This window comes from Dendronephthya gigantea, unplaced genomic scaffold (genome assembly GCF_004324835.1).
Source record: "Dendronephthya gigantea isolate DGI-Jeju-01 unplaced genomic scaffold, DenGig_1.0 000018F, whole genome shotgun sequence".
Taxonomy (NCBI): domain Eukaryota; kingdom Metazoa; phylum Cnidaria; class Anthozoa; order Malacalcyonacea; family Nephtheidae; genus Dendronephthya; species Dendronephthya gigantea.
The window spans coordinates 2,668,669-2,696,615 of NW_021163028.1; the positions used below are offsets into that span (position 1 = coordinate 2,668,669).

At 36.0% G+C, this 27,947-nt stretch overlaps 6 protein-coding genes across 7 annotated transcripts; 3 read left to right on the top strand and 3 right to left on the bottom strand.

Moving 5' to 3' along the window:
* The first annotated feature begins 2,024 nt into the window (after positions 1-2,024).
* Positions 2,025-5,329, top strand: LOC114520841 (dickkopf-related protein 3-like). Its single transcript, XM_028541178.1, has 4 exons — positions 2,025-2,293; positions 3,990-4,188; positions 4,560-4,773; positions 4,908-5,329. The coding sequence occupies exons 1-4, from the start codon at positions 2,156-2,158 to the stop codon at positions 4,957-4,959; spliced, it is 603 nt and encodes a 200-aa protein (XP_028396979.1). The 5' UTR covers positions 2,025-2,155; the 3' UTR covers positions 4,960-5,329.
* A 225-nt stretch (positions 5,330-5,554) lies between these two features.
* Positions 5,555-8,308, bottom strand: LOC114520840 (dickkopf-related protein 3-like). The gene is made up of 5 exons (XM_028541177.1): positions 8,066-8,308; positions 7,144-7,261; positions 6,568-6,757; positions 6,178-6,336; positions 5,555-6,022 (listed from the first exon to the last, which is right to left on the bottom strand). Exons 1-5 carry the CDS (start codon positions 8,195-8,197, stop codon positions 5,977-5,979), a joined length of 645 nt encoding a protein of 214 aa, XP_028396978.1. The 5' UTR covers positions 8,198-8,308; the 3' UTR covers positions 5,555-5,976.
* A 1,023-nt stretch (positions 8,309-9,331) lies between these two features.
* Positions 9,332-12,049, bottom strand: LOC114520837. Its single transcript, XM_028541174.1, has 5 exons — positions 11,847-12,049; positions 10,863-11,284; positions 10,341-10,530; positions 9,981-10,188; positions 9,332-9,554 (listed from the first exon to the last, which is right to left on the bottom strand). The coding sequence occupies exons 1-5, from the start codon at positions 11,926-11,928 to the stop codon at positions 9,497-9,499; spliced, it is 960 nt and encodes a 319-aa protein (XP_028396975.1). The 5' UTR covers positions 11,929-12,049; the 3' UTR covers positions 9,332-9,496.
* Positions 12,050-12,450: 401 nt separating this feature from the next.
* Positions 12,451-17,718, bottom strand: LOC114520838 (peptidyl-prolyl cis-trans isomerase FKBP62-like). 2 transcript variants are annotated; one of them, XM_028541175.1, is made up of 9 exons: positions 17,576-17,718; positions 16,019-16,093; positions 15,503-15,675; positions 15,258-15,341; positions 14,698-14,800; positions 14,418-14,506; positions 13,814-13,864; positions 13,230-13,280; positions 12,451-13,126 (listed from the first exon to the last, which is right to left on the bottom strand). In XM_028541175.1, exons 1-9 carry the CDS (start codon positions 17,661-17,663, stop codon positions 13,007-13,009), a joined length of 834 nt encoding a protein of 277 aa, XP_028396976.1. In that variant the 5' UTR covers positions 17,664-17,718; the 3' UTR covers positions 12,451-13,006. The 2 variants fall into 2 exon arrangements, with proteins under 2 accessions (XP_028396976.1, XP_028396977.1); XM_028541176.1 differs by having other exon boundaries at positions 16,019-16,082; positions 17,576-17,658.
* On the top strand, positions 16,969-24,631 carry LOC114520836. Its single transcript, XM_028541173.1, has 5 exons — positions 16,969-17,043; positions 20,987-21,385; positions 22,213-22,462; positions 22,614-23,279; positions 24,375-24,631. Exons 2-5 carry the CDS (start codon positions 21,017-21,019, stop codon positions 24,629-24,631), a joined length of 1,542 nt encoding a protein of 513 aa, XP_028396974.1. The 5' UTR covers positions 16,969-17,043; positions 20,987-21,016.
* Positions 18,186-20,663, top strand: LOC114520842 (PRELI domain-containing protein 2-like). Its single transcript, XM_028541179.1, has 6 exons — positions 18,186-18,351; positions 18,622-18,679; positions 19,135-19,208; positions 19,490-19,644; positions 19,993-20,098; positions 20,379-20,663. Exons 1-6 carry the CDS (start codon positions 18,277-18,279, stop codon positions 20,430-20,432), a joined length of 522 nt encoding a protein of 173 aa, XP_028396980.1. The 5' UTR covers positions 18,186-18,276; the 3' UTR covers positions 20,433-20,663.
* Positions 24,632-27,947: the final 3,316 nt, after the last annotated feature.

The window sequence follows — 27,947 nt, forward strand, 5'->3', positions numbered from 1 at the left end:
AATTCCCAGAGGCCCACGATCTTTTGTTATTGAATAGAAGCGAACAGTTATGAATATCAAGTGTCAAGGTTTTTTTACACACCCTGTACGTCGCATTTTGTCGTGTCGAATTCCATTAGAACAATACATAATGAGATGATATTTTCAGTAACCTCATTATTATCTTAGTATCCATTGTTTAAATCGCATTCGACGCTGCGAAAATGCGAGGTATACCAGGCCTTACTGCATTGTCATTCTTCAGAGGCTTTAAGTGTCTGTTTTGATTGTTTTCATAACAATGGAGGATTAAGACAATTAACACATACCTTTCGCACCGCTTCGACTCAATGGCATATCTGCTGAATAATGATATGCAAATTTTTATCATTTCTTTGCAACCACGACTGTTGTACACAATGTGACCTTATGTTTAAATCTAGTTATTGTACACCCTCCTGCATGGTCTCAATGTGGTAGTTATCAAAATCCGTTGGGGCTGTCTATATGGAATAATACAAAATAAATGTATAATAACAGTTTTGCCAACAAGACGTGGATCCCATGTGAAGAACAACCATGCAATAATATTAAGCTGTAGGACAATCTAAAAGCTTAAAGCGTGGATCTGGTAATAATCAAGCCTATGAAAACTGGTTTATGAAATGGGGAAATTCATTGAGTGCCTCGCGTTATCAATGGCAGTTAAATTGGGCTGAGAGCCTGAAAAGGTAACATAAGAAGTAATATATATGGGTATCGCAGCGACCGTGTTTTCTCCTTACAGTACGATACACGAGATTGCAGCCATGCAATATACGACACGGGTCACGGACAACAAACATTAATAAGTAATAACGTAAATGAATGGCAAGATGGCTGTCGCATGCATGTGCACGGCAAATTCAATTAGGGTTCTCCTTTGAAAACATTGATCTTTGAACTCTGAGCACGAAAGGGATGATGGATTATTGCTAACTCAGACATCAGTGTGTAATAATATTAAGGACAAAAAAATACCTGCTTGCTCCATATGCTATAATAACTACACGTCAATATGATAAAAGTCGATCTTTTGAATCAGCTGTATATATACTATATACCAATCTGTATTTTGTCTTGGCATTATAGGAAATCAAATTTTATTATTGAATACATAAAGATAAAGAATATAAAATATATTTATTTACATGAGTATTTCCACAAGTCGGCAAATAAGATATACTGATAGCTGGGGCCTTGCCTGGCATAGATCTTCTCTGTAATATATTTTCTGACAAAGTTTGACGCAGCATTTAGGATCCTATACAGAAAATCATATCACGAAAGCAAAAAACAAGATCTTGATATTTTATGCACACGGCCAATTTTTCAAGCAACAATTTTTTTCAAGTTTGGTGGCTTGTTTAAATACCCAAAGTGAATTGAATGAATTGATTTATAGATATCGGCTTTTTGAATACTTCCACTCAAACCAGAATATGTGTTATATGTAAAAATGGAAGGCCATTATGTACGGAATGCATGGACTACGCTACACACAAGAGATAATTCAATTTTAGCATTATTTTGTGGGGATCTTAAACTTTTCGAGTGTTTATCGACTTTGTTACGCTACTTCTTTTTAAACACACAATTTGCAGGTCAGCAGATCACGAAGAGAGGCACCAGTCCTGTTTTCAAACGAGATCCTTGTATACTATAGTGGAAGCTACTTGTATCGGACACAAATATGTCAACTAAAATGCTGCATTTTTCACGTTACACTGAGCGCAAGACGTATTCACTGACTTGGGGCAAACTACCAGCTCAAACCTGCTGATTCGAGCTAAACAATCCTGTACGTGTTCATTTGCCAACTACGATTCCTCCCTCGATGAAAACGATCATAATCAACATAAACTTCCTTATCTATATCTTATCCTGATAGTTTTTTCCACATTTTAGAAATAATGTATAACTTTGATTGGAAAAATTATCCCAGACTATCAGATTCTCTTCCATCAAGTGCAATTTTTGTGACATCAGGAGCTCATTAATAATTCAGAGTGTTTTATAAACAATCAATACCTGCGAACGAACTCAGTAAATCCTGACTTTAAACTTAACATTTCTTTCAACTTTTCGGCTTCTTTTTCTACTTTTGGTATTATGTTTACGTAGAAAAGCATAGTAAATGGCGACCAAGATGCTTAGGGTACTTTATTTTGCCCTTTTGGTGTTGTTCGTGTCCATAACAAGCAAAAAATTATCGAAACGAATGGTCGATGAAGATGAAACGGCCACAAATGAAGATACGTCGCGAGTTAAAAAGGTATTTTATTCTATTTTTTATTGAGTGTTGTTGATTAAATACATACATGAATTTGCATCAATCATAATGATTCTTCCCTTTGACTTTTGGAAGTTTTATACATGGTTTTATACGTAAGAATTAATTTTTAAGAAGTATATTGTGCCTTTATTAACGTTGAAAGATAACTCATTACGATAAGTCTTCGCTTGCGTAGTTTATCTAGTTATTGAAGATAATCTTCATGTGCTTATTCTTCATAAGTGTTCTTATACTTCTATAAGTGTTCTTATTCTTTAACAATACAAACAAAGTTGACTTGTATAATCTATATCTAGCTATGCACATTCGCGTAGCCACCCTGGCAAGTTAGTCCTGCTTTGGTAATATTTTGGTCTTCATTTACTGTGAAAGCAATGGATTTCCAAAGAAATGAATAATGGTATTAATTTGGAGGACTTTCATAGCAGGACTAAATCGTCAGGTTGGCACGCCACTGCCTATGTATAATTTCTAAATACAAGCATGAATTTCTATATTTTGAGCTAAGAAACACCTCCTGCGGGCGTTAGTCTGTCTAGTGATTTGGCCATGCAGCGACTGAACGTTGTATAACCTCGAGACAGGCGCTGATCGATCCTTAGAGGACAAAGTTCGATCTTCCAGTGCAGCCCAGTGTAGGTACAGACCCTGACCTGCGATGTTCGTTATATAATATTCTGATCCCAAAATTTGCATATAAACAGGTTAATATTTTTCAGTTAAGTCAATGTTTCTCAGCCCTCTTAACCCCGATCGTAAGCTTTCATGCAGCTCATCTTATCATTATATATATATAAAGAGAGAGGGCTATTAATTGGGTATGCCAATCGACTTTTCCCTCAATTTTCATTTTAAAAGCTGGACCCGTATATAGACGTGATTATTCGACTTGTCACCATGCATGTGTGATAAAAATATTGTAGTTTAACATTACTTTCCATTTTTCACTTTCCTCTTTTAAGCAAGGAGCCGAAGAGTGTCCCTAATTTCACAACTGCGCAGTAAATGTTCGCACGGGAAATTGTTTTCGCTCCGCCTCATATTTTCATTCTCGTCCATTGTTTGTTGCCTCTGGGCATGTTTGCAGAAAAAAAAGGGCGTAAGAACCTTAATGGGGTTTTCAAATTAAGAAACTCTTTATATCTAACGTCATTACGCTCTTCAAATTCCTGACATGGCCATTAGTAAATGACCAAACAATAACCACTATTGCCCTTTGGTCCTGTGGGAGGGATTACGATGTGCGAGATTTCCCTAATTAACCTTTGGCAGCTACTCAACTGACGCCTTGAAATCTTTGAAATACATTCTACATTTCATGCCATATACAATAAAGTTGAAGTGGACACACGAAGTAGTATTGTATTGTCCAGGGGACGATTGTACGAAGGTTGTGAATAGCGCTATCCACTGCACGGTGGTGATTTTTTCAACCGTTCTAAAAATTCTTGAAGAGCATTAAAATGTCAGCTTTGGAATCAACAACTGTTAAAGAGGATCCTCAATTTAGGAATACTAAGTTTTAATGAAAATTATAGCAAACAACGGACGATTTTGAAGCGATTAAAAAAATAACTACACGTTGGATAGCGCTATCCGGCTTTCATACAACCGGTCCCAGGATTATGTCGGGTTATTCATTTCTTTTATCGACACATTTTCTCGTCGTCCACAGATGATAGCACCAGGCTACTACACACAGGAGTGTAACTCACAGAAGAAGTGTGAGAAGGGAAAATATTGTCATATGTTTTTATGTGTGGATTGTCTCAAAGAAAACGTTGCGTGCACCCAAAATGGTCAGTGCTGTGTCGACCAAGGATTGTTCTGTGTTTACGGAAGATGCAAGGCTGGTGCATCGAAAGGCGCCGCAGGTAATTTCAGGCCCTGACTTATGCTGCATGTTTTCTTCCCTCTGGTTAGTAGCAAGTTGAAGGGGGAGAGGCGGAGCGTTATGCCTGCCCCATCATACTTCGTGACTATATAAGTTAACTCGTAATCGATTTAATGAGTTGCATGTCCAACTTCATGTTGGTATTTGAAATAGATACATGCAGTTGATTTAGTTTTAAGTTACCTTTTATAGATATCATCACTTGTTGATGGAAAACATTTTAGCACTGATAAAGCTATCTAGATGAACTAAATTATTCGATTAACGCTCTTACTATCCCTAAAAGGTAAAGCTATCAGCTCGAGTTAAAAAGTTACATTGCCTAAAAGACAATTTCCCATTCCTCTCCAGGAACATTTTGTGATCGACAGAGTGACTGTAAAGAACCAGAGACGTGCTGTGTGCGGGAACCTGCCATTAACCCTGCGATCTCTGTATGTAAACCAGCACTGGATGAACATCAAACATGCGGACCCTATAATCAATACAGAGCGGTATACATTGGAGGAACCGTGCAGGCTGCATGTGGGCCATGTAAATCGGATTTGACCTGCAAGCAAGTCGGGTAAGTACCGATGTCTTATACTAATCGATATGTGGCTGGAGCTGTTGTGTTCAGCCAAAAAATTCCTGGTATTTGTATTGATGGCGAAAATTGATCTCTTGATGATGTACATTATTATGAATTGTTGTTTTTAGTATCTTTGGTGTGCATCAGATATGTTTGCCTGCCAAACCAGCTGGAAAATAGAGATTTCGAAGGAAAAGTAATAAGTGGGAATAAAGAATGCGCAATAATCTTGAAAAACGGCGATGGTTTCATCACTTCCTCTTCTGTTGCACGGAGGAATCCCATTTCCATACTAAAACCTGGTGTTAACGAACACTTTACTTGAATTAAACATTTTGAAAGATACCATCATATAAAATGCGATAAAATGAAATTTGTATCTTTCAAAGATTCTCATGGGATTTAGAATTACATACATATGCACGTATAAAATAATAAATATTTGTTTATGTATACTTGTGCATGGATTATAAGTATATGTGAAGAATAAATGTTGTTTATATTACTACGAATTCCCTTGTAAATATACAGATTTTTCAATGGAAAACACAAATATATGTAGGAATATATTGGTCTAATATGTGTGGTTTTAGATTTGCTGATAAAATTATATAGATGTGCAATTATTGCCACTTGATTTTCAACCGGATCGATTGTCGTTGATAACTTAATTCAGTATCGATGGAACGTTTACCAAGACGCCGTGTCGTACTTCGTTTTATTACATAAAAACAACAGACCGAACAAGTTTAGTTACAACAATATCCTCACCGATGAATTAATTGATATACATGCATGCAAAGTCCTCATCTTCTCGCAGTTAAAACTACGTGCAGTAAGGAATTACATATAGGTCGTAAAAATCGTTCCCTGAATGCAAAGGTAAAAAACGAAGTTGATCAGATCATATAGTCTTTCAACAAATGCAGAATTATCCACCATGATAAGAAAAGCCTTTTTATATTACTAATCTAGAAATATGGTTAAACTGTTTATCTTGACATAACCTTGCCTTATCTTGTCAGATTTTTCTTAAAACGTTTGAATATTTTTATATACAGTACACTTCTTCACTTATGAAGATGTCATTTCGCATATGATCGTATGTGATCAAGATTATTGCATTTATTATGCATTCATACGCGCGCGTGCATAATATGCTAATATTTGGTCTCTAGACTTTCAAATGTCTTCCCATTAATCTGTCTTCGGATCGACGCATATTTCATGAACTCCAAAGATTCTATAAATAGAAAAAAGAATAAGAATGCGTCCTATACCAGACAATGTATAAGTCCCTGAGTGATGTCTGTCAGTGTGAAAGTTAAAGTGTATAGGATACTGTTATGTTATAAGATTGGTTTTTCCCATGAGTACATCGATCTCTGTTCTACTTACCCGACTTGTTTGCAGATGAGGTTCTTCTCGCAAGGTCCGCACGCCGTCTGCACTTCCGCACCGACATAGACTGTTCTGAAGAAGTTGATGGGCCCACATACCATGTTTTTCTTTAGTGGAGGCTTACATATTGAAATGTGAGGGTTTATGGCTGGTTCTCTAGAAGACGAAATAGCTTTTAGATTCTCGTTGTGCCTAATTCTACCGCTAAACTTTACACCAACTCCTCTTCCTGACCTATATATAAGTAAGCTTTATATAGCGTACACCTCCAACCATTCTACTCTAAGCTAAATACTATGGCACAAACTTCACGCCAGTGTTCCCAACTCTAGGCTTTGTGATGCTGTACGCCTCTGGATGGCAACATGATACTCAAGATAACCCTACCTTACACAACACGTCCCTGCAGGATCCGTGCAATCCTCGTGTCTATCACAAAACGTTCCCGGTTTTCCATTGGCACCTTCTTTCTTACATCGTCCGTATACACACTGTCCTTTACAGCACTGACCGTTCTGCGTACACGCCACGTTCTCTTTCAAACAGTGCACGCATAGGAACATGTGACAATATTTACCTTAACGATTAAAGAAATAATATGAGTTGTACAAGTCACTTATACTAGAGGGGAAGAGGGATGTGAAGTGGGTTATAGCTGTGAGCGTGTATTTTGAATGTTAATTGAGTCTATGTTTCTCCAGCGTTTATACTGAATCATGCTAACGGGATTTTAAGAATTAAAATTTGACTGTTGAAGCCGGAATATTTTATTTTGTTTGAAGATGACGTTCGAATAAAATTTTAAAAATGTTGTCTGGCCGGCCTTATTTATGCTCGAGTCATTCATCATTGTGTATAGGCTTGAAACGACTTAGTCGACCTGTTTAGCCGAGAGTAGTCGATCTGAACTGATATGATTGAACTTTGAAGTATAACTGAAGTTTGTTAAGTTTGTTGTCCAACCTGCTTCGCATTTCTTGTGAGCGTTGCATTCTTGTGAGTAAAATCCTGGCGCCAACATCCTCGTCCTTCCCGTCTCTTGTACTGCGCCACCGTCAATAGATGGTGTGGCTATACTAAACTAAAGAATCAATAGAAATAATCTTTTATAACTGAGGACAGGAATTCTCTTGAAACAAGGCTAAAATTTTATTCTGTTAAAAAACACTACGACGGACTAAGGAAAAAAATGATTTGATAAATATAATCTATACTCTATATTAGCAACGAATATATAATTGCTTGATATAATTTTGCTTTCTCGTGCAAGATTATGCCAAGGATCACTAACTTAAGTGAATGTCATTAGGATTATAATTGTTATTCAATAAAATCTTTCAAAACAGCTAGCCTATTCCGAAGATGTTCAAATTTTGAAATTAATCTAATTGAAGATATATATGGACTGTTATTTCAGCTATCAAGCATAGCTTTTTGTTTAGTGCGATGAATATCAACTGTTCTCGTACGAATTGTTTTAAAATTTTACCGAACAACCTGCTTAAGTCAATCATAATCATAATCGTGGCAATCATTTCAATATTTGATCGATGTTTGAAATCATGTCAAGCTGAAACTGAAAAACTTTACCTATCTCATCTTAACAACATTATTATAAATTTGTTCTTATCAAACAGTATATAGTATAACATTTAGTACCTAAATGACATTTTAAGCGTAGTTTATTCATTATTACACTGACGCAGTTCTGATCGGAACTAGACGCGATAAAGCGCAAAAGCTTCTAGAAGATATATGTGCTTTGTTAACACATTACCTAAAATATTCTTCAGGTAGTTTGGACCCGAACCACGGCAGTGTATTGCGGAATCCTACTGTCATATAATTTCATCGCTCTTGTATAATAATTCAACCGTTACTTTACCTTCTTTGCTATGTCATTACCACCATTTTTTAATTTAATTTTCTGTCCTTTCTTTTTAGTTTCTTCGCTCGTCGCTTGTACAAGGAGAAAAGTTAGGGCAAACAGTGCCAAGAATGGCCTTCGAGGCCCCATCTCTCCTCAAAAAAAAGAATTAATTGTCCAAAATCTTTGTTTTGGCACTTTTGCGATCTTCCAACCTTTTTCCGCTTCGCTAACATCGAAGAATACGCCACCTTAATTCGTTAATTATTCAGGAGCTGTGTTATCGCGCGGGACTTGGACCGACTTTGCATGAGGTGGGTAATAATATTGTTTGTCTTAAATCACGTATATGCCTTGGATTAGACAATGATTTGAAGCTATTCAACGCGCCAAATACATTTATACAATATAGATAATAATAAAGGTTAATAAATGAGGTTTATCTTCTCATTTTCTGTTGTTTGAATTGTGTTGACGATAAATGATAATGATAAACTTCACTAAAAACCACATGCTGTGAAAATTAATAAAGTACGCGCTGTAAAAATATAATTACACATGCTCAATACTCAACCTAATACAGCAAAAAGCAACGTCTTGTTGTTTATGAGAAATGAACCAATCCGGATCACGCAGATCCAGAGGTAAAAATTCATTAGAAAAACATTTATCAATATAGGAACCCCTAAGTTCATGCTCTGCGACGTCATTTTTACGCATAAAAATATCCAGTGAGAAAGAAAAGGTCGTTTCTAGATTAGCACTGCTGCTTTCAACATGAAAACTGCATGACTCGTTGAGACTCACGATTTTCGCAATGTCAAAAAACAAGCTTAGCTTATGTTAGTTTTACATAACTGCTGTTGAAATCTTCTTTTACTCTGCCAGAAAAGAAAGGTCCAGTTTGATGGTTCCTATGTGGACCATGAAATTGTTGGCTGAATATAACATGCACGTAGTATGTCTCAAAATACGCCGCCGTTTCATATTAAAAAACGTTTTAAGCTGCTGCGGCGATGAATCTTTACATGCGGTTACGGTGATAATATCGCTACATACACGATTTTTGTTTTAGCGATGGCTCTTTGTGCTTTAGGATTCGGCAACATATTTTACAAACTTTACCTGAATTCCTTAAAGTGCATTTTTGAAATCCAAATCGACTATATAATCAACCGTTGCCGACGGTTAAAGAAAATATTAAGAATTTCTAAGTGATCGAATTAAAACTTCCCGGTGTGCCTTCTAACTAGCACGTTTTGCCGCTTCTATAAACTGTCCAAATGATTTTTTATTCTTTTTATTCTAAGAATCCAGTACATAAAAAATTACATCATGAAAAATTGTCCCATTTACACCATAAGCGAGCATACATTTTTAACTATGCATATCACAAGCAACTATTTAGCCATTGTCTCATAATTATTTTTTATTTGGTACATGCATAGATTAGTCTTCGTTCTCATCCTCCTCATCTGAGCGACGGCAAATCTTTCTTCCTGTAAAGCTGAAAGTGTATAGAAAAGATAATGAATATAATTTCAACCGCAAATCATTTGTTGATTGCGAAGTGGTTTCACTTATTATACTAGAACATGATGTATTGCAATAAACATTGTTGCTGCACTTTGATGAGAGCAATTTCAAAAATGAGAGGGTTATATCCAGTTATACAGTTGCTCGATGAATTTTGTTTTCATCTTTCAAAGGAATGAAAATGCATTGAGGAAGACAAACACGCGATATAATTGACGTTTTCAATATTGTTTCGTAAGGAACAAGGCTATATTACAGTTGGCCAAGTTTATCTGATTTGCTAGGATTAAGTAAATTGTGTAACAACCCTTGAATAAGGGGGAAAGCGCCTAGTTTTTTACGTACTGTTAGAATACTGCATGGTTGACTATAACATAACAATGATCCTAAACCTTACCTTAACTCCTGGCAAGTGTATCCCTTTTTGCAAGGTTGGTCATGCGTCAATCCTCCAAAGGGGAAGAAAGAAAACATTCTACTTCGACCGCATGTTTGACCCTCGTTGAGTTTATAAATACAGACTTTCGACACCTCGCTGATATCTAGTTGTAAGCCGCAGTGGAGATCTTCAGATCCACAATCTTTATTTTCTTTGCAAAACACACCTTGAGATGGAAGGCGATAAAATAAAAGTTGTATTACGGAATTGTTTATTTTCTTTCTCTTAGTCTGTTTCTTGCATCCTATAAGCATGCACAAATTCTGATCCTGTGCGGTGAGAAATCATATTCTCGTTAATCCGTCCAAAGCTACTAACCTGCATTGCCCGAGGTTTTCTTGACTAGGGAACATCTTCCCCAGAGGCAGGTAACATGTTGTTTTTCATCCGTATCGCATTGTCCCGCCTGATCGCATCGTCCATCCAGTTTTACTTTTTTCCTGCATTGGTTGTCCATCCTATCGCAGTACATTCCTGGTTTCTTACAGTGCTTCTTTGGGGAACATTGCTAAGCGGTATTGAAACGGTATATATTTATAGTTTACCTGTATCGAAATTTATGCCGATTGCTCCCAAGGAAGAAATGGCTGGTCACGGTGCATGGTAGTCGGGGAAGTTGAGAGAAGACTAATATTTAAGCAAACGAAGTAATTTTGAACAAGGTTTATAAACAAATCCGGTCAGCAGTACGTCGCTTACATGGGTTTGCACTACCTATGGCCATCAGCGATGAGCAGTATTTTTTGACGATGAATACATTTCATACGGTTGGTCCGACGTTATGAAGCTGAAAAAAGGCTTTAAAATAAAGAACTAATAGAAAACGTATCACATTATCACCTTAGCTGGTTCGTCTCCGAACAGTCCACCGAGTCCAAATGGATTGAAGATGTCCAACATGAATCCGTGCTTTCCTTTAGCCTTTCCAACTTTGTATTTACCAGGCTTCTTCGGATCAAAGATATTTGTCATCACTTTTTCTACACTTTGTCCAATGACTTCTGGCTTGTTATTTTTTCCCATCTTTGTCTGCTTCGTGACCGTTGTGACAGTCTTAAAAGGCCCGTTTGTCTCTGTTGTCGTTTCCGATTCTGTTTTGATATCTTTGTCGTCTTTTTTGCTCTTGTCGCTTGCTTCGGGGACGTTTGCTTTCAATCCAATGCCCATCCCAAGTGGCGCGGCGTTGAGCTCTGATTTGAGCAGATTTTGTGACGAAGTCTTCTTTATTTCGTGAACGTTTGATTTTGTTGCGTGAGATTTTTCTGGAGCGAACGATGAGAAAAATTATATTATGATGTATGGTGTATTGACTAAAATTGTGTAGTCATGTAGATCCAAACATATCGTCCTATAGTTTGTATTGGTGAAACAATTTAAAAGTGCTCAAGCACAACTTGGCCTAGCAATTATTTTTGAAACACCATGCAAGTTAATCGACAATTTTCTTGTTGTCGTTTTATGGCCGGACTGCTCTGGAAGATTTTGATCTTCATTTTACTGTATGTTCATTTAGAAATATCACCAAATATAATCGCATCATTTCTACGATCGCTCAATGCCGTGAATTAAAAAGCCTCCGCTGAAGAGAAAGATCCGTGAACATATATTGTTATAAATATACTAGTCTTATAATAATAATTTCAACATAATGTTATCGCTCTCTATATAACACCATTTTTTCTCTCAAATGCTCGATCATATAATTATAAGTTCTTCGCAAATTAACAAAAAGGAACTCTTGAGAATTACAGCAGCGAGTTTATACGTAGATCTGTCTCCGTAGACAGCGATTGTGAGTATTTATTGGCAATCAAAATAATTTACCTTCTTTCTTCTTTGCTAATCCCAAAACGGAACTTTGCAAAACAATCGCGACGCACAGCGCAAATACACAACACCACTGCATCGTAACTTCTTCTTCAAAGTTTTAAAACACTAATTTTTAAGCACCTTTTTCCACAGTCCAATTCAAGCTCTGACAAAAAATATATTGACAAGATTGTTGCATATAGGCCACCCGTCTTTGTGAGAAGGGTTTTAGTTAAATTGTATCAAAACAATTTAACAACCTGCGAATCTAGTAAACCCGTGCACGAGGTCATGGATAATCTTGATGCGGTTGTCTGCATGTAACCCGTTGTGCGTGTGTATTTATTTTTACGGAATATAACAAAAAGAAGAGCTGTTGCTTGTGATGGTTAGGTCGAAGCCGTTAACTCACTATACACGTTTAGCCATGCATTTGTCGAAACATGTGATATAAACTGAAATGTTGCATGAAGTCCAGAACTCGGATGTCATTCTTTATTTTTTTTACTTACGCGGTGATTTACTGCTGAGAAAACCAGTATTTATTTGAATTTATGCTGGGGCGAATGTATAAATTAAACGGCTAATCAACTACATTTTAATAAAGTAGCTACTGCCTTTCTATACAAAAGTATCTTGGGGTTTCTATAAATCTTAAAATATCAACTGTTTTTTTAACCGTAAGTTTTATTGGCCTGCTGATTGACTAACTGTAGATTTTACATGCCTCAGTCAAGAACTATGAGTGGGACTAAGCATTATTTTTATAATATGTCAATCAACTCAAACATGTTTTAATTGGTGATTTATGATACTCATATTTATTATGGTATAGTACTACGAGATATATCTCGTGAAAAGGATTATTTTTACTTTGCTTTTAAATTTAAAATAGACTTGTTATTTTCCGTTATGATGCATAAACATGCATAAACATGTATAAACAAGTTTAGTTTTCTAACAGAATATTGCCCAAGACACGATCAGTATAGTTTCAAATGAAGCCTATATATATGGGCCACATTTTGCTGCTGACTCGACACATTTTTTATGGTTAAAGCTGCTGGTGAGATTTACGTATTATGTTCCTGCACTTTCACGCAGCTCTGCTTCGAGACAATCGGTTTCTTTCGTGCTTTTAAGAAGGACACCCCACGCAGACCCAGTAGCTGCAATTAATTCTGGAACATTTTCCCCATCGCTCTAGCTGTGACCTGATCATGTTGTTGCCGTTTTTGATTCAGTTGATTCTGTAATAGTGTGACTTCTTTGTTTTTTGGTTCAAGATCCAGTGCCTATATGCATAGAATTTATCAGTTAAAAAATTAAATAGTTTAATTTTTAAGCTATACGTTTTTAGGATACATTGAGGGACCGTCCTTAAAACAAGTTTCTCACCGTGTTTAGATCAGCGCTTGCGTCATCAAAATCATTGAGAGCAGTATATGCCTGGTATGAGATAAGAACACTGAATAAGAACAATTAGGGAATTCAGGCTTGGTCAGTGGATATCAAATTAGCCGACATGATATCAGTTAACCTTTTTCGCAAACGCGTGATGCCAGAGTTGGAAAAAAAAACGGCGGGTATGCGGGTACCACCCGGAAGAAGGTTTGCTTTGAATGAGGTTTGTGAGGAAGGTTCAAAGTTGAACACTATAATTGATGACATGCATGTACCAAAACACCAAATATTTCTTTATGCTGGTTTCCACTTGACTCAGTAACGTCATTTTAAGGAAGGTTTTCAAAACTTGAAATCCTACCGGAGGAAGGTTGAACTCTTTTTGCAACTCTGCGTTGTGCGAGAATTTTTCCTAGCCACTGATCTATAAATATCACTAACATGTGTCCAGTTATAATTAAGGGACTGCTGATGAGTCAGATATCACACACGAAAATTTTCGTGGCTGCTGAGCCAACAAAATTTCATGTATAACATCTGTTCGACTTGTGTCCAAACAATTTTACTTCAGGGTATACCTTAGCTCGTCGGTAAAGTGCCTTGATATTAGCAGAATCATTTAGAAGTACCTATATGGTAGTCAGAATGTACAATATAACGTACTGTCAGTCAGTGATCAGATCGAGACAGGGTTCAGATTGGACCAGTCAAATCTGGACGCCGCTAACATTAGAGTTGGAGACTGGATACCTCTGCCAGCAATCACAGTTATCGATGAGCTTTTATGCTCGAATTTCTCTTCAGATCGATAATTTTTTTATATTTTGAACAGTGAAATAATCGTGCAAAACGATTAGCTTAAACGGTGACAAGCGCTAAAGTTTAAAAATGCTCTCATACATCTTGTGAATGACTGAAACTACATTTTATGCATTAAAAATGTTCTTTCGTTGAAAATTAAACTATTTACATCGAAATATTTCAACTCAGTTGTTCAATAAATCGATCGTTTTGTTTTCTTTAAACTTATCCACCGTTTAAACTAAACGCCTTTCCGGCCCCTGGTAACTTCTGAACTACATGTCAGCCTCGCGTTTAAGTAATATGTGAAGGACTTGGTACGAGACTGAATGTTTGAAGGGCGTTCAACTGGGGGAAGTGATGACCAGTTGTAAATTTTACCTTAGTACAATTTTCGATGACATGTTGGTACCTCTCTAGTTTCAACTGACAAGCCGCGAGATTCAAGTAACACTGCACCTGTAATAAAGCTGTATATATACGACAGCATGAATTAAAACAAGCCTAAATTTACCTTATGGCAAAGGAAATTAGTGGACTTCAAAAATGTTGATGACTGTGTTTAGGACGAAGATTTTCTAATCACTTTAATAACATCAACATGGGGTTAGATCAATTTAATAACATCAACCTCTTCCAAAAAAAAAAACGGTGCACTTACAAAAGTCTTCAATGCTTTTATCACTGGGCAACTGAGTTCTTGATATTATTAGGCTTCTTAATGCTTTGCTGTAATGCCTGGCTGCAAATAGCCATAAATCTGCCTGAATAAAGAAATTCATTATCACATGCGAGACTTATGCACTACCATCCCATAATTCTCATAATGTTACGCCAGTTGTTTTAAATCTTAATGAATAGGCCCGTTTCCATGAATCAGGTGGTCATTTCATTATCTCAATTAATCTCGTATCATACAAGTAAACAGGAATGGCTACATTATTTGGTGAAATGAATCTAAATGGCCAATCTTAGGGCTCTTGGAAACGCATTTTATGGTGCTTCTAACATGAATACTTTATGCCCAATCTCAAGTTAGTTGCAGAATTGAGTAATGAGAATTGTGTATATATTAGAAGTGGCTACGACTTAACTACTCAAAATATAGTAGTGAAGACTTTTTCACATCCGGCCCAGATGTATACATAGATGAGCCTCTAGCTTATCAAAACATCTGTGGTCAACCTGTCAACAATTTAACACTCTTCAGTTCAAGCATACTTTGTAATATCTTGTCCCCTTCGCCTTTTGTTTTTGTGCATAGTCACATCTTTCATCAAATGTCGACTCCCAGCTGTTTTTTGCCTGTACAGGTTAACACAGATTAAGAAATATAAGACTGTTTTTTTGCGTTGGTATAACGCAACCAAGTGGCCCGCAGTAAAACGATAATGGTCCACTGCAATAGGACGCGATTGGAACTCGTCCAAACACGATAAAACGAATCTTTGTGTCTTTAAATATACCTTCGTGAAAGAAACTAGCTCTATTTGATGATCAATGGCAAGTTTTTCTGATGTGTCGAGTTTCTTTAAATGATCTTGGAGTTCTTGACAGGGATGGATTGATACTTTGCATATTTCACCCGTACGCATCTCTTCCAAACATTCATTGATGATTTCTGACACGTAACCCGAGTCTAAAATATATCAGAGTAAACGCGTTATCTGCTGTGAAGCAAGTCAATACAAATTCTTGAATGCTATTAGACCAACAATGAGAATCCCCCACGTAAACTCAAAAGATTGCACAGGGATTTTAATACACAAGCATAACACTCAAGTGCTAAAGTAAAGGTAATTAATAGGGTGTAGCTGACACGTGCCTCAACCTCGTACCTAAGGTCTTTTCTCTGTGCTCACTCTGGGGGGACACGTGCCTGTGGCGCCCTATGCAGGAGTCTGGACCCCTCCATCTCGCCCTTGTCCAAGCCGGGAAAATGTGATATTATTAGTTATTAAGAAAGGCCACATTTCGGTTACCTTGTCCAATAATCCATGTTTCATCTTTCTTTTCAAATAAAGGATTCTCTTCTCCTTGGAACGCCTGAAGATTTACTAAACATATATATATATATATATATATATTAATATATATATATATAATATTATTATAATATATATATATATATATATATATATATATATATATATATATATATATATACATCCATTTGCAAAAACGTTGGCCGCAGATAGATAGATAGATAGATACTCGAAATCGAAATATGTTGTGTAATATGATTGAAATCCCATGCAAATGTAATCATATGCAATTCTAATTAGACTTCGAGTATCTATCTATCTATCTATCTGCGGCCAACGTTTTTGCAAATGGGTATATATATATATATATATATATATATATATATATATATATATATATATATATATATATATATATATATACATATATACATATACCATTTACTTTATACAGCAGCGTACCTCGAAATTATTGACCCTTTGATGAATAACAGGAAATTCTGGCCTTATATTTAGTGCTCCTAATCTTATGTAACTGAAATTAGTTGCATGAGACTTAGCAAACTCGATTATAGATCATTAAAATCATTATAGATCATAAAAAAAGTGATCATAAATTTTTCCCTTTTGGGGGGGTCAGGGCCGTAACTAGACGGCTTTATTTGGGGGTGTACATATTAATTTTTACATATAGAAACAATAGCGTACAAAAGAAATCAGTGGGGCATGAAGACGAATATATGAATTTGGACTGGACGTTTCCGTGTACTCGTAACAGGCCTCCAGGGTGTCCCGTTTATTTTTCGAATCGATCTACAGTAGAAAGCAGTAAATGCAGAAAGCTGCATTTACGGTAGTTGATTATCGAAGTTATTTTGACTTTATATGATAACGCTGCAGGGATAACGCTGTAGGGATACCGCTATGTTCGGAGCGATTTAGTTCAACAAAGAAACAAAACAATCGGCAGGATGAGGGAGTACTATTTGATGGATCATGGATGATAACATTCGTGTCTGGCGGTACGTTAAAAACCACAATTACGATTATAGACTGAGCGTCTAATACAATTGCCCAATGTTAAGCAGAAATTGTTCGTTGAGCTGGGCATTCTAATAACCCGAAGCTGTCTTGACTAGACTAGTATTGCGCCTGAGTTCTATTGCATGCATCAACAAGATAGTGCCAAGCAATCAAGTTTGGGAGAGACATCACATTAAAGACCCTGTCCCTGGTAAAAGAGTTCAAGCCTTCCAAAAGCCCCAGGTATGACCATGTCAAAATTTGTATGCTTTTTAGGTCGTTCACTTGACAGTTAGCGAGTTAGCAACTCGGCAAAATACACGCACGAATTTGCACATGCCTCGTGTGGGTTCACCCCAGTGGTTCACCCTATCCCAAGAGGAAATCCCCTATTGCTAGAATCAGCCAATGAGCGGACAGAACTTATGGATAATTTTTACAACATAATTTAGAAAATTAGTTAAATTACCAAAACGTTTATATATTGCAGTAAAATATAGTCAGGACCAAAGTCGTTTAGTCATAACTCACTCAAACAGACGGAGCCTTCGTTTGGACACTCCAAGCCATCCCCTTTTCTCACAAGCTTTTTGGTAAAATATTTCGCTCTTCCAGTCATTTGCAAAGCGAACTTTAAAGAAAATTGTGAAGATTTTGTAAATTAGGAAAATCAATTTTATGTGTTTATGTGCCAGCTGTTAGTGTGACCAGCAGCGTTTTCTTTCCATCCCTCAAAATGAGATACAGTAATCGATATATTTATTTCAGCAAATGCGTCTAACAAACATCGTCTTATAAATAGTAAATACAAGATACTCAATTCGTAGAGACGAAGGTCCTAAGTTGTAACGAAGAAATCAGAAAGATTAATTTAAATGAACTGAAAGTTGCAGGAGCACATGGCAATTTCATACGATTTTCTCAGGTTAATACCGAAGTTTTTTAGATTCCTTTATCTTTTTAGACCTTTTATCTTACTTTTTAGATCTTTAATATAAAATATATACGTAGTAAACGTGTAAATATTTCATAATTCATTCCTAACTGCTGACATGATGACATCTCGCGTTTTTATAGAGGAACTCGTGCAACAGCCGCCATCTCTGTCATTTTGAACGATGCGATATAATTGTACCGAGCATCCGATTTTCGGGCATTTAGAACGTATTTAATTAATCGAACTTTGTTCCGCTCTATAATCCTTTTTGTGTTTAATATGTTTTTGTTTTGAAATGGTAAAAGTCTTGAGCTTTAATTATATTTTCAAGTATTCATTTGATTTGGTGACCCAAGTTTATTTTAAAAAGGTAAAAATTTAACACATCTTAATTATTAATATCGTAAATTCGCTTTTTTCCATTCTATTTGTATTTACTGTCAGATCTAAGTTTCTGCTGTGATCTTTTGATCGTATAATTCGTATTTAAAATATTGTTTAATCCATTGTGCATAGGCTCCATAAACATATAGGCTTCTGCAGTGGAGTTATTTAAATCCCAATTATCTTGATCGTCTATAATGAAGATCACTTGATTGTCTATGAATGTTTTTACTCATTTATTGTTAATGAATTTCAGTATACATCTGGCTATGACAAGAATGTAGAGGAAGTATGGGTGGTCGAAGAGAATAAAGGTAACATTCTAATTCTATGACATGATAAAAGACATGTGAAGTGAAATATGACAAGTGGAATGCCAGCTTTTTCCACATGTATTACAACTGTGATATTAATTATTAAAATTAAAAAAGCATTCTGAAAAGTTGAAATTAAATGTAGCACTTAGGCTGTGCTGTACTTGATGCATTGTGCAAACTAGACATATTAAAATGATCTAAAGAGTGACAATTAATGACTGCATGGTTGTCAGCAAACATTTAAAATTAACCAATCCATGCAGGTTAAAAATTGTGTAATGTGGTGATGAATATTTGTATATCTTTGCAAATTTGACATCTTGGTTAGCTTGCATTAATTTGCAATGTGATTGATGTAGCCCACTGTACATATTGTAACACAGTGATTAACCTGAGACAAATGTTGAAATCAAAATTTATTGTTCTCAATAAACTTGTATTTCAATTTGCAGATATAGAGCACAATGTAGATTATATAAAAAGGAAAGGGAAATGTGCTAATATTATTCCATGGTCTTTGCAAATGGTATGTTTTGTCATCTGCAGAATATATCAATTTGATAGGTTATAAAAATGGTTTAACAGACTGATATCAAGACCAGTATTTTAAATAAAATAGATTTTTAAAGTTTTTATATGATCCTATAAGTACCATCCTGCAAATCCAAACTTCTGGTAAATTAAAATTCAGTCTGCGAGCAGGCTACATGCATGCATAAGTACCATATATTTATATGTAAGTACATTGATACATCCTTTTGCTTTTGAGCTAGCAAATGCATTCAAGAGTATTTATCTTATTTTTAGTTCTTCTGTGAGCCAGCCATCTATTTTGAGGAAGAAATATGGTTTAACAGGAATGAAAAGAAGATGACCATGTATACAAGGAATGTTTCCTTTACAGAACTAGCCACTTTAGAAGAGCGAAGTGTTTACAAAGTATCTGATGAAGATGATCGATGGTAATAATGATCTTATGCAATATTGCAACCAAATCTATCAAATCTGCAAAGGCCAATTTAAAAAAAGCTGGGCTAAGTCTTGTATGGTAGATAAGGTTTGGCATAAAGGTAAATTTATAAACCTTTATGCATTCTTATAAACTGTGATTAAACTGAGTTCATGTGAATGCTGCTGACAGGCAAACATGTTTAAGGCAGGAAGGAGTACTGAAATTTTAAAAACATATAATGAACAGCCAATTGCACCTTGTTTTCTTATTCATCACATAATATTACACTTATAAATATGTCTCGAATGTCTTCAGAAAACGGGGAGCCATAATTTCACCTTAATTCCTAAACTTTCAGGACTACATTTGAGCAAGAGGGAACTATCACAGTTAATGGCATTGGATGGTTCAATTCTTTTGCTGAGAAATGTGCGGCAACTGTGTTTTCCTATGGTGCGAACAAGGTAAGAATGTTAATGTGCACCTATATGCATACTATGTCAATTTTACCAGAAATATGGTTTAAACAAACAACATCAAGCAACATGAAGGACCAATGCAACACATTTCCAACCATTGAACTAACAGCAAATGTTGAAATAAGGTGCAACAAGGTGCAACATGAAAACAAACAAACATGCAAAAAATTGCGCATTAACGTACAAAAGCAGTATCCAGGCAAGAAGTTAAACAGTAACCAAACAAGCAGAAAACAGTCCTTCTTCAAAACTGTTTCCGATTTAGGGTTTTGGCATAATGGAAGAACTTCTGAAGAAATTGGAAAATGAAGAATCATGACAGAAGATGAAACAAGCAAAATTTAGATTCTCTTTATTGTGAAATTCTCTTGTTGTGCAAGAAGAAGCTGTAAATAGCGCTGATCTATTGAACAGTCAAAAATTTAAATTATAATTTATTGTCATTAATTAAAAATAACCATGATATCCATTGAACCATTGAACATTCAGTTGTAAAATCACTCTATAAAGCTCAATAGATTATTTAATTAAACATCAATTTTATCTCGTATTGCCATGTATATGTGTATTAATTAAGTCATTATGAACTGTCTTTCTAAAAGAGTGGCCTAAAAATCAGTCTATCCGTAGACACTAGTTTTCAGCCTTCTCTGAAAATCTTCCAGTTTTATTTCAAATAATCCCCATACAAGCCCGGATTTTACTTTCGTGAGTATGCTTTCGCATGTATGTAGTTCAAGTGCCAGAAGCATTTGCAGAATGCTATAATTATCATGCACAGTGCCTGTTCACGTTTATCTTTTCAGGCAGTCCGGACAGACCAAACAGCGAAAAAACTTTTCTTACCTTCATTCTTTTCTTTTCTTACAATAGATACAATAAAACGTCCAGTTAGGATCAACGATGAAAAAAATCACTAACAACTGTCCCATACCTGGATGGAAACGAATGATATGTCAAAGAAAGACGGGAAAAACTTCAGGAAAATTTGATGTGTACTTCGTAGAACCTAATGGAAAGCGACTTCGGTCACGCAGGGAGATATCAAGCTATTTGGAAGAGAACGGTTTGGATGTTTCCCTGGACCTGTTTTGTTTTAGAACTGGCAAAAATTTCTGTGAGAGAACATTGACGAACGTGAAAGAGAAAAAGAAAGAGAGTCAAGTTTGTTCGTCTGCTACAAAGTCTTGCTATTTCAGCCAGGAAAAACTTCAATCGGAGAATAGCGATGTTTCGATGGGTGTTGGAGGCAACATTAGTGTCAAGAAAAAGGTATGTATGTAGGTCAGTAGGTATGTAATATGAACCTTGTAGTGGGCTGACTACTATAGTCTATACTGGTTAACCAACTGGGTATTCTGTATTCAATATTCTTTTCGTTCAATTAAGTTCGTTCAAGTTACGTTACGTACATTTTGTTACTAACATTTACGTTACTAACATTTTTATCAGCCTCGTATGTGCTCATTCTTTGTCCCTTTGGTATTAAAAGCATGTCATCTGATAGTTAAAAGCCTGATCTTTCCGAATGTGAAAAAATTTCGTTCATAGACTGAGTAGTTCACGTACAATAGCGTGTTGGATTACCTTTTTTTTTATACACTCTGTATACTAAAAAACCTCTCGACGTTCCGACTTATGGGCTTTCGAAAAAGGTCATCAGGTTGAGAGGTTCAAAAACGAATGGTTCAAAACTAAGTAGAATTACATTCTTTCATGAAAAACACCTAAAATCAAACTTTGACGAATTTCAAAATTAGAGGCAAATGGGTAACTGGGGACCAAAGGGCCTGGGTCAGTGTGACATTCTATGCTCCCCCATTCTTTACCATAATTTCAGCTGAACTCAAGATCCGCTTGAAACATATACAGCGAGTTCAATGTGTTTTTAGTACAGTTTTTTGTTCACCTCCCAATATAACGTTGAAGCTAAATGGCTGCAACATTTTTTTTTGTATCAATGAAACTTATGATGGACCTACTGTACATAGACCTGCAAAGCCATTCATTGACCCCCCCCCCCCATATCCTAATTAGCCATCCATACACTTCCATAGTCATCAATAGGCCTTTGTCATATCATTCTGGTCGAATTTTAGTTCCAGTATTCCGAAATGGAGCCTGAGCTAGCGGTGGAAAAACCGGAGAGAATACGTCAATCACAGACACAAATTGACAAAAACACTGTACAACAGGACAAGAGACAAACAAGTCCCTACTTCAAAAAGAACTGTTTGTCCTCAGCTGCTGATCATGGTGAAAGAGTATCCTTTGAGCCGTGGCAAGGCGGTATAGTAAACTTACCACCGAAAGGGAAGATTTTGAAAGACTTTGAAAGCTCCTCGTCAGGTAGGTTCACCAAGTTGTTTATTCCGGAAAATTTTACAGATAAATGAATATGGCGATGAAAGAATGCCCATTAAACCACTATGTAGTACCCCGAGCCTAACTGGCTTACCAAATCAAATGCTACCAAACGTTATTTTCTGTGCAATTCCAGGAACTCCAAAATGTTCATCTCCTGAATCAGAATTTCCGAACTGTTATCCTTCTGAACCACTGAGGATGAATATTTTTGACAAAAAAGAAAGGGGGTTTCTTCAGACTGAAACAAGCACGATTGTTCGCTTCCCAGATCAAGGGCTAATAAGCGATTTCGACAGACCGTCTTTGGGATTGGCAAACCGACCTTCCTCAAGACCAGCGTTGGGTTATCTTTATGAAACAAAAGTGCGCACAAGCCTCACAGAAAACCCCGGCTTAGTGAAGTTTCCCATTGAAGGTGGTTTCTCGAATAGTTCCAAGACATCAACTGTGCCGGATGATTACTCGTTAGAAAAGATGGAGATACAACGGAAAGAAAGAATGGCCAACCAGCCTAACAGCATTGCGATGAATCAACAAATACAACCCGCACAAATCACCGACGAATTTCAGCATTTACCTCCAGGCTTGCAAAGGTTTCACAGCTTAAGGTACACTGCCCCTAAATCTCCATTCAACTTGATACAAGAAAAGCTTTGTCATGATCCATGGAAACTTTTGGTAGCAACCATCTTCCTTAATAAAACTAAAGGATGCAACGCTATTCCGATTTTGTGGAAATTTTTCGATCAATTCCCAAATGCTGCTGCCACAACAAAAGCTGATCCAACCGAAATTGAAGGTAAGCGAATTACTTCATTATATTGCATAGCCTAGTCCGGTCTACAATCATATCCTGGACAAATATATGGAGACTATTTGTTAATTTCACAAATATCTATTACAAAGTGCTAAATTCGTGCAGTTTCTTTTAATCATATCCTGGACAAATATATGGAGACTATTTGTTAATTTCACAAATATCTATTACAAAGTGCTAAAATCGTGCAGTTTCTTTTAATAATTCTAAAATTCCCACTCCCCCAGGAGCAATGTTGAGTGAAATGAAGTCACTTACCGAGATATATCGCGTAAATATCAACTTTGTACACGGGGGGAGGGAGAACGTGCATGACACAATAGAAAAAGTCTACTACTTTATTCCGAGATTGTAGTGTTACGATTTATGCACTGTATATTGACAACAAGACGCCCACTCAGGCGTTTACTCCGCCTGGAGCAAAATATTGTGCGGTTAGCGAGAATGACACCTATAAAGCTTAGATCTCATCGGCAATGGCCATTGTCGGCGGTCACCGATGAATGAAGTGCTATATAATAATTTGGCGTGCCCAAATAGGCAAATAAATAGGAGTGCGTTGAAATTTTAACAATTTTATACAGAATCACAATTTATCACGGAGCGGGTTGTGACCCCCACAACGGGCATTTTAAGACTCCCCTGCTACGAAGGTGGGTAATTAAACTTCATCGTTTTTAAAGTTGGGGGACGATAAAGCCTATTCATTCATGCATGCAGGCTTGCTAGAAACGAATCATCTAAGGCTGCATTCTCACGGTACTGGATTCGCTCGTCAAAACATTTCGTTTGTCGTTATGAAGCAACGATTATTTATTAGCAAAGGCTTATCAATAATTTAATATATTTATTCAGGTTTTCGAAATTACAAACTTTCCTGTCTTTTATTAACTTCAAAATTTAACCTGTTCCGAGGCCAAAACTGCAGTGAGAATTTACAATCAAAACGTTTATCGGTTTCCAACTGCTTTGAAAGAACAAGTGCTAAAAATAAAATAATCTTCACATTGCCAATCCCTATTGATAGGTTATGCAAACTGCCGTTACATTCTGCTAATCTCCTATTTTTATTCAAAGATATGATCCAATCCTTGGGCTTGTTCCGTAAACGTGCACGAATCTTAAAACGTTTCTCAACGGAGTATCTCTGCAAGGCGTGGCAGTATCCTAATGAACTTCATGGTATCGGCAAGTATGGGAATGACTCGTTTCGAATGTTCTGTCTCGGAGAGTGCAAAGATGTTCTACCTGATGATCATAAACTAAATCTGTACCACACCTGGTTATGTGAACCAGAAAGAAAGGCTTCTACGATTGCTGAGGAACTGCATTAAAAAGGTATGGCTACGATCAATTTCCATTATTAGTTACGCCTAGTTAATTGTAGTTTTCATGAAAAAACTACAAACTCTAATTTTCGAGCACATAAAATCATACCAAAGGAAAAATCCTCATTTTCTTTCATGAAAACTTTACATTTGAACACATAAAATGATACTGTCATCAAAATCAAAATTTCAGCCTAATCGGTTACGGGGGATAAAGGAAAAATCCTCATTTCGTCACTTTTGCGGAATATAAAAATTGGGTTGAAAATACATCGAAATGATGCCAAACTAAGTACCATTGCATTCTTTCATGAAAACATTACATTTGAACATATAAAATCGTACTTTCATTAATTTCATAATTTCAGCCTAATCAGCTACGGGGGACCAAATGAAAAATCCTCACTTTCGTCACTTTTGCGGAATATAAAAATTGGGTTGAAAATATATCGAAATGATGGCAAACTAAGTAGAATTGCATTCTTTCATGAAAATATTACATTTGAACACATAAAATCGTACTTTCATTAATTTCATAATTTCAGCCTAATCGGCTACGGGGGACCAAAGGAAAAATCCTCATTTTGGTCCCGTTTGCGGAATATAAAAATTGGGTTCAGAATATACCGAAATGATGCCAAACTAAGTACAATTGCATTCTTTCATGAAAACAATACATTTGAACACATAAAATCATACTTTCATGAATTTCAAATTTTCTGCCAAATCGGCTGCGGGGGACCAAAGGAAAAATCCTCATTTTCGTCACTTTTGCGGAATATAAAAATTGTGTTGAAAATACGTCGAAATTATGCCAAACTAAGTACAATTGCATTCTTTCATGAAAACATTACACTTGAACACAAAAAATCATACTTTCACCAAAATCAAAATTTCAGCCTAATCGGCTGCGGGGGACCAAAGGAAAAATCCTCATTTTCGTCACTTTTGCGGAATATAAAAATTGGGTTCAAAATACATCGAAATGATGCCAAAATAAGTACAATTGCATTCTTTCATGAAAACAATACACTTGAACACATAAAATCATACTTTCACCAAAATCAAAATTTCAGTCTAATCGGCTACGGGGGACCAAAGGAAAAATCCTCATTTTCGTCACTTTTGCGGAATATAAAAATTGGGTTGAAAATACATCGAAATGATGCCAAACTAAGTACAATTGCATTCTTTCATGAAAACAATACACTTGAACACATAAAATCATACTTTCATTAATATCAAAATTTCAGCCTAATCGGCTGCGGGGGGGACCAAAGGAAAAATCCTCATTTTCGTCACTTTTGCGGAATATAAAAATTGGGTTCAAAATACATCGAAATGATGCCAAACTAAGTACAATTGCATTCTTTCATGAAAACAATACACTTGAACACATAAAATCGTACTTTCATCAAAATCAAAATTTCAGCCTAATCGGCTGCGGGGGACCAAAGAAAAAATCCTCATTTTCGTCACTTTTGCGGAATATAAAAATTGGGTTGAAAATACATCGAAATGATGCCAAACTAAGTACAATTGCATTCTTTCATGAAAACAATACACTTGAACACATAAAATCATACTTTCACCAAAATCAAAATTTCAGCCTAATCGGCTGCGGGGGACCAAAGGAAAAATCCTCATTTTCGTCACTTTTTTGGAATATAAAAATTGGCATGGGTTCAAAATACATCGAAATGATGCCAAACTAAGTACAATTGCATTCTTTCATGAAAACAATACACTTGAACACATAAAATCATACTTTCACCAAAATCAAAATTTCAGCCTAATCGGCTGCGGGGGACCAAAGGAAAAATCCTCATTTTCGTCACTTTTGCGGAATATAAAAATTGGGTTCAAAATACATCGAAATGATGCCAAACTAAATACAATTGCATTCTTTCATGAAAACAATACACTTGAACACATAAAATCATACTTTCACCAAAATCAAAATTTCAGCCTAATCGGCTGCGGGGGACCAAAGGAAAAATCCTCATTTTCGTCACTTTTGCGGAATATAAAATTTGGGTTGAAAATACATCGAAATGATGCCAAACTAAGTACCATTGCATTCTTTCATGAAAACATTACATTTGAACACATAAAATCGTACTTTCATTAATTTCATAATTTCAGCCTAATCGGCTACGGGGGACCAAAGGAAAAATCCTCATTTTCGTCACTTTTGCGAAATATAAATATTGGGTTGAAAATACGTCGAAATGATGCCAAACTAAGTACAATTGCATTATTTCATGAAAACATTACATTTGAACACATAAAATCATACTTTCATGAATTTCAAAATTTCTACCAAATCGGCTACGGGGTACCAAAGGAAAAATCCTCATTTTTGTCACTTTTGCGGAATATAAAAATTGGGTTGAAAATACATCGAAATGATGCCAAACTAAGTACAATTGCATTTTTTCATGAAAACAATACACTTGAACACATAAAATCATACTTTCATTAATATCAAAATTTCAGCCTAATCGGCTGCGGGGGGGACCAAAGGAAAAATCCTCATTTTCGTCACTTTTGCGGAATATAAAAATTGGGTTGAAAATACATCGAAATGATGCCAAACTAAGTACAATTGCATTCTTTCATGAAAACAATACACTTGAACACATAAAATCGTACTTTCATCAAAATCAAAATTTCAGCCTAATCGGCTGCGGGGGACCAAAGGAAAAATCCTCATTTTCGTCACTTTTGCGGAATATAAAAATTGGGTTGAAAATACATCGAAATGATGCCAAACTAAGTACAATTGCATTATTTCATGAAAACATTACATTTGAACACATAAAATCATACTTTCATGAATTTCAAAATTTCTACCAAATCGGCTACGGAAGACCAAAGGAAAAATCCTCATTTTCGTCACTTTTGCGGAATTTAAAAATTGGGTTGAAAATACATCGAAATGATGCCAAACTAAGTACAATTGCATTCTTTCATGAAAACAATACACTTGAACACATAATATCATACTTTCATTAATATCAAAATTTCAGCCTAATCGGCTGCGGGGGGACCAAAGGAAAAATCCTCATTTTCGTCACTTTTGCGGAATATAAAAATTGGGTTGAAAATACATCGAAATGATGCCAAACTAAGTACAATTGCATTCTTTCATGAAAACAATACACTTGAACACATAAAATCGTACTTTCATCAAAATCAAAATTTCAGCCTAATCGGCTGCGGGGGACCAAAGGAAAAATCCTCATTTTCGTCACTTTTGCGGAATATAAAAATTGGGTTGAAAATACATCGAAATGATGCCAAACTAAGTACATTTGCA

What these genes read in the sequence shown, in the direction of transcription:
- LOC114520841 (XM_028541178.1), top strand. Translation starts at nt 2,156, where the DNA reads ATGGCGACCAAGATGCTTAGGGTACTTTATTTTGCCCTTTTGGTGTTG. An exon ending in TGCATCGAAAGGCGCCGCAG is followed by an intron (nt 4,189 to 4,559) that starts GTAATTTCAGGC and finishes ATTCCTCTCCAG; the next exon opens with GAACATTTTGTGATCGACAG. An exon ending in TTGACCTGCAAGCAAGTCGG is followed by an intron (nt 4,774 to 4,907) that starts GTAAGTACCGAT and finishes TGTTGTTTTTAG; the next exon opens with TATCTTTGGTGTGCATCAGA.
- LOC114520840 (XM_028541177.1), bottom strand. Translation starts at nt 8,197, where the DNA reads ATGGGGCCTCGAAGGCCATTCTTGGCACTGTTTGCCCTAACTTTTCTC. An exon ending in GTAATGACATAGCAAAGAAG is followed by an intron (nt 7,262 to 8,065) that starts GTAAAGTAACGG and finishes TTGATTCTTTAG; the next exon opens with TTTAGTATAGCCACACCATC. An exon ending in TCACAAGAAATGCGAAGCAG is followed by an intron (nt 6,758 to 7,143) that starts GTTGGACAACAA and finishes TTAATCGTTAAG; the next exon opens with GTAAATATTGTCACATGTTC.
- LOC114520837 (XM_028541174.1), bottom strand. Translation starts at nt 11,928, where the DNA reads ATGCAGTGGTGTTGTGTATTTGCGCTGTGCGTCGCGATTGTTTTGCAA. An exon ending in GAAAACCTCGGGCAATGCAG is followed by an intron (nt 10,189 to 10,340) that starts GTTAGTAGCTTT and finishes TTCCATCTCAAG; the next exon opens with GTGTGTTTTGCAAAGAAAAT. An exon ending in TACACTTGCCAGGAGTTAAG is followed by an intron (nt 9,555 to 9,980) that starts GTAAGGTTTAGG and finishes ATACACTTTCAG; the next exon opens with CTTTACAGGAAGAAAGATTT.
- LOC114520838 (XM_028541175.1), bottom strand. Translation starts at nt 17,663, where the DNA reads ATGACTGGAAGAGCGAAATATTTTACCAAAAAGCTTGTGAGAAAAGGG. An exon ending in TAAAAGCATTGAAGACTTTT is followed by an intron (nt 14,507 to 14,697) that starts GTAAGTGCACCG and finishes GTATATATACAG; the next exon opens with CTTTATTACAGGTGCAGTGT. An exon ending in CAAGCGCTGATCTAAACACG is followed by an intron (nt 13,127 to 13,229) that starts GTGAGAAACTTG and finishes CTATGCATATAG; the next exon opens with GCACTGGATCTTGAACCAAA.
- LOC114520842 (XM_028541179.1), top strand. Translation starts at nt 18,277, where the DNA reads ATGGTAAAAGTCTTGAGCTTTAATTATATTTTCAAGTATTCATTTGAT. An exon ending in TTCCATGGTCTTTGCAAATG is followed by an intron (nt 19,209 to 19,489) that starts GTATGTTTTGTC and finishes TCTTATTTTTAG; the next exon opens with TTCTTCTGTGAGCCAGCCAT. An exon ending in TTTCCTATGGTGCGAACAAG is followed by an intron (nt 20,099 to 20,378) that starts GTAAGAATGTTA and finishes TTTCCGATTTAG; the next exon opens with GGTTTTGGCATAATGGAAGA.
- LOC114520836 (XM_028541173.1), top strand. Translation starts at nt 21,017, where the DNA reads ATGAAAAAAATCACTAACAACTGTCCCATACCTGGATGGAAACGAATG. An exon ending in ACATTAGTGTCAAGAAAAAG is followed by an intron (nt 21,386 to 22,212) that starts GTATGTATGTAG and finishes GTCGAATTTTAG; the next exon opens with TTCCAGTATTCCGAAATGGA. An exon ending in TGATCCAACCGAAATTGAAG is followed by an intron (nt 23,280 to 24,374) that starts GTAAGCGAATTA and finishes TTTTATTCAAAG; the next exon opens with ATATGATCCAATCCTTGGGC.